This window comes from Pyrgilauda ruficollis, unplaced genomic scaffold (genome assembly GCF_017590135.1).
Source record: "Pyrgilauda ruficollis isolate IOZ18807 unplaced genomic scaffold, ASM1759013v1 scaffold884, whole genome shotgun sequence".
Lineage (NCBI taxonomy): Eukaryota > Metazoa > Chordata > Aves > Passeriformes > Passeridae > Pyrgilauda > Pyrgilauda ruficollis.
In genome coordinates this window covers 209-9,029 of record NW_024530866.1, presented here as the reverse complement: position 1 = coordinate 9,029, position 8,821 = coordinate 209, and the positions used below count along the sequence as shown (strand labels likewise).

Here is an 8,821-nt window from a genome sequence, read left to right as displayed (position 1 = left end):
TGTCCCCAATGGTGTCCCCAATGTCCCCAATGGTGTCCCCAATGTCCCCAATGGTGTCCCCAATGTCCCCAATGGTGTCCCCAATGTCCCCAGTGCTCAATGGCTCGTCACAGGAGCTGTCCCTGTGGGACGTGCAGGTGTCCCCAATGGTGTCCCCAATGTCCCCAATGGTGTCCCCAATGTCCCCAGTGCTCAATGGCTCGTCACAGGAGCTGTCCCTGTGGGACGTGCAGGTGCTGCCCAATTTCAACGCCAGTTACCTGCCCGTGATGCCCGACGGCTCCGTGCTGCTCGTGGACGACGTCTGGTGAGCCTGGGGACACTTGGGGACACTTGGGGACACTTGGGGACACCTTGGGGACAATGTGGGGATGCCTGGGGACAATGTGGGTGCACTTTGGGGTGTCCTGGGGGGACACTTGGGGCACCTTGGGGACAAGGTGGGGACAGCTGGGGGCATCTGGGGACACTTGGGGGCACCTTGGGGACAATGTGGGGACACCTGGGGACAATGTGGGGAGGCCTGGGGACAATGTGGGAGCATGTGGGTGCACTGTGGGGAGTCCTGGGGGGACACTTGGGGCACCTGGGGACAATGGGGGCGCACCTGGGGACACCTGGGGACAATGTGGGGACAGCTGGGGACATTGGGGACACCTTGGGGACACTAGGGGACACCCTGGGAGCGTGTGGATGCACTTTGGGGAGTCCTGGGGGGACCCTTGGGGCACCTGGGGACAATGTGGGGACAGCTGGGGGCACCTTGGGGACACTTGGGGACTCTTGGGTACACCTGGGGGACACTTGGGAACATCTGGGGGACAGCTGGGGGCACCTTGGGGACAGCTGGGGGCATCTGGGGGACACCTGGGGACATGTGGGGGCACTGTGGGGTCAGCTTGGGGACACCTGGGGACACCTGGGGGACAATGTGGGGACATTTGGGGGCATCTTGGGGGGACCTGGGGGCACCTTGGGGACAATGTGGGGACAGCTGGGGGCACCTTGGGGACAGCTGGGGGACAAGGTGGGGACACCTGGGGGCATCTGGGGACACTTGGGGACTCTTGGGTACACCTGGGGGACACTTGGGAACATCTGGGGGACAGCTGGGGACACCTGGTGACAGCATGGGGAGACCTTGGGGACACCTGGGGACATCTCGGGGAAGAGAAGCGAACTTGGGGTCACTGTGGGGACCTTGGGGACACATTGAGAACCCTGGGGACACCATGAGGACCTTGGGGACACGATGAGGACCTTGGGACAATGTGGGGACCTTGGGGACAATGTGGGGACCTTGGGGATGCCATGAGGACCTTGGGGACAACATGAGGACCGTGGGGACAATGTGGGGACCTTGGGGACAGGAGGGGAACTTGGGGACACTGTGGAGACCTTGGGGACAACACTGTGACCTTGGGGACAATGTGGGGACCTTGGGGACACCATGAGGATCTTGGGGACAATGTGGGGACCTTGGGGACGCCATGAGGACCTTGGGGACACCATGAGGACCTTGGGGACAATGTGGGGACCTTGGGGACACCATGAGGACCTTGGGGATGCCATGAGGACCTTGGGGACAATGTGGGGACACCTTGGAGATGGGAGGGGACCTCAGGAGCGGGAGGAAACTTTGGGGACACCGTGGGGACACCGTGGGGACCCTGGGGATGTGGCCCGTCCCCTGAGTGTCCCCGCTGTCCCCTGAGTGTCCCCGCTGTCCCCTCCAGCCACCACTCCGGGGAGGTCCCCGTGGGGGCGTTCTGCCGCGTCCCCGGGTGCCACTCGGGGTGGCTTTGGGGACACTGTGGGGACACCAAGGACACTGTGGGGGCCTTGAGGACGCCATGAGGACCTTGGGGACACTGCTGACCATGGGGACAATGTGGGGACCCTGGGAATGGAAGGAGAACTTGGTGACACCATGAGGACCTTGGGGACAACGTGGGGACCTTGGGGACACCATGAGGACCTTGGGGACACCATGAGGATCTTGGGGACAATGTGGGGACACCTTGGAGATGGGAGGGGACCTCAGGAGCGGGAGGAAACTTTGGGGACACCGTGGGGACACCGTGGGGACCCTGGGGATGTGGCCCGTCCCCTGAGTGTCCCCGCTGTCCCCTCCAGCCACCACTCCGGGGAGGTCCCCGTGGGGGCGTTCTGCCGCGTCCCCGGGTGCCACTCGGGGTGGCCGTGTCCCCTGAGCGCCCTGGAGGAGCAGAACTTCCTGTTCCAGCTGCAGGCGCCCGAGCGGCCGCCCTGTGACACCAAGGAGGTGAGGGGACACCTGGGGACACTTGGGGACAGCAATCGAGGGCCACCAGGCTGGGCCAAGGGGCTTTGCTCCAACTTGGTGGCACCAAAAGCGTCCCCAAGTCGGGGTTGGGGACAGTTCTTGGGAGTATCTGGGGGGTTGGGGACACTTGGGGTGGCCTTGGGGACACTGGGAGGGCCTTGGGGACACCATAGTGGCCTTGGGGACACTTGGGGACAACAATCGAGGGCCACCAGGCTCAGCCAAAAGGACTTGTCCTGCCTGGGTGGCACCAAAAGTGTCCCCAAGTCGGGGCTGGGGACACCTGGGTGGCCTTGGGGACACTTGGGGACAGCCAGCCAGGGCCACTAGGTTGGGGCAAGGGGACTTGTCCCACTTTGGTGGCAGCAAAGGTGTCCCCAAGTCAGGCTGGGGACACTGGGAGGGCCTTGGGGACACCTGGGTGGCCTTGGGGACACTTGGGGACAACAATCGAGGGCCACCAGGCTCAGCCAAAAGGACTTGTCCTGCCTTGGTGGCACCAAAGTGTCCCCAAATCGGGGTTGGGGACAGTTCTTGGGAGTATCTGGGGGGTTGGGGACACCTGGGTGGCCTTGGGGACATCCAGCCTGGGCCAAGGGGCTTTGTTTCGCCTTGGTGGCACCAAAAGTGTCCCCAAGTCAGGGTTGGGGACAATCCCTGTTGGTATTTGGCGGGTTGGGGACACCTGAGGACACTTGGGGACAACAATCAGGGACCACCAACCCCATCCAAGCCGCCCAAGATGCCACCAACCCCCCTTGACCGTGCTGTCCCCAGGCTTGGTGACGATCCCCGTTGTCCCCATCGGCCTTGGGGACGCTGGGGACGCGGAGGCCACCGCGGGTGACAGCGCGGTGACAGCGCGGTGACAGCGATGTCCCCAAGCAGGGCCTGGAGGTGCCGCTGGTGGCCGTGGTCCGGTGGTCGACGCCGAAGCTGCCGTTCACCAACAGCATCGTCACCCACTACCGGTGAGTGTCACCCGCTGTCACCTCGGTGTCACCTCGGTGTCCCCAAGGCCGCCAGAGCCTCCTGTGGTGCCACCACCTTGTTGTCACCTCGTTGTCACCTCGTTGTCACCTCGTTGTCCCCATATCCCTCCATCCTCAGAACGTTCTTTGGCTCTTTTCTGGACTTTCCCACGATGCCACCTCGGTGTCCCCAATGTCCCCATGATGTCCCCAAGCTCTCCAGACCCTCCTGGCTGCCCCTCCATGTGCCACCACCCCCTGTCCCATCAGTGTCCCCTCATTGTCCCCTCATTGTCCCAGTGCCACCACGTCCTTATGGCCCTTTGGGGCTCCTCTGGACTTGTCACATGATGCCACCTCCATGTCCCTGATGTCCCCATGATGTCCCCAAGCCCTCCAGACCCTCCTGGCTGCCCCTCCATGTGCCACCACCCCCTGTCCCCTCATTGTCCCAGTGCCACCACATCCCCAGAGCTCTCTGGGGTTGTCCCCACAATGCCACCTCGGTGTCCCCGATGTCCCCGTGATGTCCCCAAGCCCTCCTGCTCCAACTTGGTGGCACCAAAAGCGTCCCCAAGTCGGGGTTGGGGACAGTTCTTGGGAGTATCTGGGGGGTTGGGAACACTTGGGGTGGCCTTGGGGACACTGGGAGGGCCTTGGGGACACCATAGTGGCCTTGGGGACACTTGGGGACAACAATCGAGGGCCACCAGGCTCAGCCAAAAGGACTTGTCCTGCCTTGGTGGCACCAAAGTGTCCCCAAATTGGGGTTGGGGACAGTTCTTGGGAGTATCTGGGGGGTTGGGGACACCTGGGTGGCCTTGGGGACATCCAGCCTGGGCCAAGGGGCTTTGTTTCGCCTTGGTGGCACCAAAAGTGTCCCCAAGTCAGGGTTGGGGACAATCCCTGTTGGTATTTGGCGGGTTGGGGACACCTGAGGACACTTGGGGTGGCCTTGGGGACACCTGGGGACAACAATCAGGGACCACCAACCCCATCCAAGCCGCCCAAGATGCCACCAACCCCCCTTGACCGTGCTGTCCCCAGGCTTGGTGACGATCCCCGTTGTCCCCATCGGCCTTGGGGACGCTGGGGACGCGGAGGCCACCGCGGGTGACAGCGCGGTGACAGCGCGGTGACAGCGATGTCCCCAAGCAGGGCCTGGAGGTGCCGCTGGTGGCCGTGGTCCGGTGGTCGACGCCGAAGCTGCCGTTCACCAACAGCATCGTCACCCACTACCGGTGAGTGTCACCCGCTGTCACCTCGGTGTCACCTCGGTGTCCCCAAGGCCGCCAGAGCCTCCTGTGGTGCCACCACCTCGTTGTCACCTCCTTGTCACCTCATTGTCCCCATGTCCCTCCATCCTCAGAACATTCTTTGGCTCTTTTCTGGACTTTCCCACGATGCCACCTCGGTGTCCCCAAGGCCGCCAGAGCCTCCTGTGGTGCCACCACCTCGTTGTCACCTCCTTGTCACCTCATTGTCCCCATGTCCCTCCATCCTCAGAACATTCTTTGGCTCTTTTCTGGACTTTCCCACGATGCCACCTCGGTGTCCCCGATGTCCCCGTGATGTCCCCAAGCCCTCCAGACCCTCCTGGCTGCCCCTCCATGTGCCACCACCCCCTGTCCCCTCATTGTCCCAGTGCCACCACGTCCCCAGAGCTCTCTGGGGTTGAAAAAAGTCCCCCAAAAATTCCCGAAAAATTCCCAGAAATTCCTGAAGTCCCCGGAACGTTCTGGAATTGCAGGGAAGTCGCGGGGCTCGCTGGACTCCTTGGTGTGCCTCACCCCCATCAATGCCATAAACCCCAAATTCCCAAATTATCCCCAAAATTCCCTTAAATCCCACAACCCAAAATTCCCAAAAATTCCCCAAAAATCCCCCAAACTTCCTGCAAATCCCAGAACCCAAAACCCCCAAAAACACTCAAAAAAAAAAAGTCAAAATACCCAAAAAAAATGCTCAAAAGATTCCCAAAAAAACCCAAAAAATTCCCAAAAATTCCGCAAAAAATCCCAAAAAATTCCCAAAAATCCCACAAGCCAAAACCCCAAGAACTTCCCAAAACAAATCTCGAAATGTCCCAAAAGATGCTCTAAAAAATTCCCCAAAAAAACAAAAAAAACCCCAAAAATTCCCTAAAAATTCCTTAAAAAATTCCCAAGAATTCCCGGCGTGGCCGGAACGTTCTGGAATTGCAGGGAAGTCGCGGGGCTCGCTGGACTCCGTGGTGTGCCACACGCCGCTGACCAACCTGGGCTACTCCCGCAAGGGCAGCGCCCGCACCTTCCGCGTGGCCTTCCAGGCGCTGCGCGCCGGCCTCTTCGAGGTCAGTGCCACCTGTGCCACCTGTGCCACCCTCGGGGTCACCTGTGCCATCTGTGCCACCCTCGGGGTCACCTCTGTCACCCCAGTGCCACCAGTGCCACCCCTGTCCCCGTTATCCGTTCGTTACCCCGTTCCCAGTATCCCCAGTATCCCCGTTCCAGGCGCTGCGCGCCGGCCTCTTCGAGGTCAGTGCCACCTGTGCCACCCTCGGTGTCACCTCTGTCACCCCAGTGCCACCCTCGGTGTCACCTCTGTCACTCCTGTCCCCGTTATCCCCATCGTTACCCCGTTCCCAGTGTTCCCAGTATCCCCAGTATCCCCGTTCCAGGCGCTGCGCGCTGGCCTCTTCGAGGTCAGTGCCACCCCCGCTGCCACCTGTGCCACCCTCGGTGTCACCTGTGCCACCTCTGTCACCGCGCTGCCACCCCTGTCCCCGTTATCCCCATTGTTACCCCATTCCCAGTGTTCCCAGTATCCCCAGTATCCCCGTTCCAGTCCATTCCTGGTCACCTCTGCCAACCCCAGTGCCACCAGTGCCCTCCCAGTGCCCCAAACCCCATCCCAGTGCCCCGAATCCCCCCCAGCGCTCCCTCCCAGTGGCTCCCAGTCCCTCCCAGTACCCCCCAGTGCCCCAAACCCCATCCCAGTCCCTCCCAGTGCCCTTCCAGTACCTCCAGTGCCCCAAATACCCCCCAAAACCTCATCCCAGTGCCTCCCAGTGCCCCCAAATCCCCTCCCAGTGCCCTGAATCCCCCCCTTGGGAGGGACTGGGAGCAATTGGGAGGGGACTGGGATTGGGTTTGGGGGCACTGGGATGTACTGGGAGGGACTGGGATGTGACAAAGGGACACTGGGGGTGACATAGGGAGGTGCCAGCACTGCCTTGGGTGACACAGGTGACACTGTAGGTGACACAAGGACACTGTAACTGACACAGGTGACACAGAGGTGACACAGAGGTGACACAGGTGACATTGCCGTCCCCAGGTCCGGCAGCGTCATGGAGCGCAGGGCCATCACCCTGGGGTGACACTGGGTGACACAGGGACACTGTAACTGACACAGGGCCACTGAGGTGACAGAGGTGACACAGGTGACATTGCCGTCCCCAGGTCCGGCAGTGTGATGGAGCGCAGGGCCATCACCCTGGGGTGACACTGGGTGACACAGGGACACTGTGGGTCACACAAGGACACTGTGGGTCACACAGGTGACACAGAGGTGACAGTGCTGTCACTGTCCCCAGGTCCGGCAGCGTCATGGAGCGCAGGGCCATCACCCTGGGGTGACACTGGGTGACACAGGGACACTGTGGGTCACACAAGGACACTGTGGGTCACACAGGTGACACAGAGGTGACACTGCTGTCCCCAATGTCACTGTCCCCAGGTCCGGCAGCGTCATGGAGCGCAGGGCCATCACGCCCCCCGTGGGGTCCCCCGTGGGCCGCCCCCTGTACCTGCCCGCGGGTGACAAAGCCGTGCTGGCCCTGGACAAGATCGCCAAGAGGGAGTGCAAGGTGCTCGTGGTGCCACCCGTCAAGTGACAGCGGGGACAGCGGGGGACAGCGAGGGGACAGCGGGGGGACAGCGAGGGGACAGCCTGGGACAGCGGGGGGACAGCGAGGGGACAGCGGGGGGACAGTGAGGGGACAGTGGGGGGACAGCGTGGGACAAGGGGGGACAGGACAGCGTGGGACAACGGGGACAGCGAGGGGACAGTGAGGGGACAGTGGGGGGACAGTGAGGGGACAGCGTGGGACAGCAGGGGGACAGTGGGGGACAGTGTGAGGAAGTGGGGGGACAGCGAGGGGACAACAGGGGACACCACTGGGACAGTGGGGACGGCGCTGGGACCTTGGGGACATCTTGGGGACACCACCGGGACGGCACTGGGGTGGCACGGACCATGCTGGGACACTGGGGACAGTTTGGGGACACCACTGGGACAGTGGGGGTGGTGCCGGGGCACTGGGGACAGCTTGGGGACAGCTTGGGGACATGGCCAGAGTGGCAGGGATGGCTCTGGGACATTGGGGACAGGGGGACAATGGGGACAGGGCCACCCCCGGTGTCCCCAGAGCCTCAGGGCCACTTCCAGGGCCTTGGGGACATTGGGGACAGGGACCAAGGGGACAGGGCCACCCCCAGTGCCACCTTCAGGACCTTGGGGACAATGGGGACGATGGGAGCCACCCCCAGTGTCCCAGGGCCACCCCCAGAGCCTTGGGGACATCGGGGACAATGGGGGGGGGTCGCTGCCGCTGCCACGTGCCATGGAGGGACCTTGGGGACACCTTGGGGACACTTTGGGGACACTTTGGGGACACCTTGGGGACACGGCCTGGAGCCGCGCCGGCGTTCGGGACTTCGGGGACATTTGGGGACATCGGGGAAGTGTCCCCGAGCCAAAGTGGGGGAGGGGCCTGCAGTGCCACCCCCGGGTTGGGGACCTTGGGGACAAGGGTGGCACCTGTGTCCCTGTTATTTATTGCCAATAAAGAGACCTGGATGTCACCTGGTGTCACCTGATGCCACCTGGATGTCCCCAGGGGTGTCCTGGATGTCCCCAAGGGGGGACCTGGATGTCACCTGGTGTCACCTGGAGGGTCTGGATGTCACCAAGGGGACCTGGATGTCACCTGGTGTCACCTGGAGGGTCTGGATGTCACCAAGGGGACCTGGATGTCACCTGGTGCCACCTGGACGTCCCCAAGGAGGTCACACAGCACCAAAGCCACCCTCGGACGTCGTTTATTGTCCCCACGGGGGGGATTTGGGGACACTCTGGGGACAGCGGGAGGCGGCCGGGAGCGGTGCCACCTCCTCTGGGGACACTCTGGGGACGCTTGGGGACATTCCTCACACGGCCACCGGCTCCTGGACGTGGTGGTGGCGCTTGACCACGAAGAGTTTCTGTCCCGAGACGGTGACGAGGAGGGAGTGCTCGCCGAACACCACTGGGGACAATGGGGACAGTGGGGACACTGCCACCCCCGGGGTACCCAGAGCCACCCCAGTGTCCCCAGGGCCACAGCAGGGTCCCCAGGCACAGTGACAGGGAGGGAGTGCTCATCAAACATCACTGGGGACAGCGGGGACAGTGGGGACACTGCCACCCTCGGTGTCCCCAGAGCCACCCCCGGGGTACCCAGAGCCACCCTCGGTGTCCCCAAGGCCACCAGGGACAGTGACAGGGACAGGGAGTGCTCGCC

At 62.8% G+C, this 8,821-nt stretch overlaps 1 protein-coding gene and 1 long non-coding RNA gene across 2 annotated transcripts in view; one reads left to right on the top strand and one right to left on the bottom strand.

The window, feature by feature from the left end:
* The window catches only part of TRAPPC14 (trafficking protein particle complex subunit 14), a 10,506-nt gene extending 3,289 nt beyond the window's left edge, over positions 1 to 7,217 (top strand). The window contains 6 exon segments of the mRNA XM_041488203.1: positions 85 to 307; positions 2,137 to 2,284; positions 3,194 to 3,312; positions 4,419 to 4,474; positions 5,415 to 6,213; positions 6,997 to 7,217. Coding sequence (XP_041344137.1) covers positions 85 to 307; positions 2,137 to 2,284; positions 3,194 to 3,312; positions 4,419 to 4,474; positions 5,415 to 6,213; positions 6,997 to 7,153 — 1,502 coding nt within the window. The 3' untranslated portion in view covers positions 7,154 to 7,217.
* A 911-nt stretch (positions 7,218 to 8,128) lies between these two features.
* On the bottom strand, positions 8,129 to 8,609 carry LOC121364725. Its single transcript, XR_005956896.1, has 2 exons — positions 8,299 to 8,609; positions 8,129 to 8,248 (listed from the first exon to the last, which is right to left on the bottom strand). It is a non-coding gene; the product is annotated as an uncharacterized LOC121364725 (long non-coding RNA).
* Positions 8,610 to 8,821: the final 212 nt, after the last annotated feature.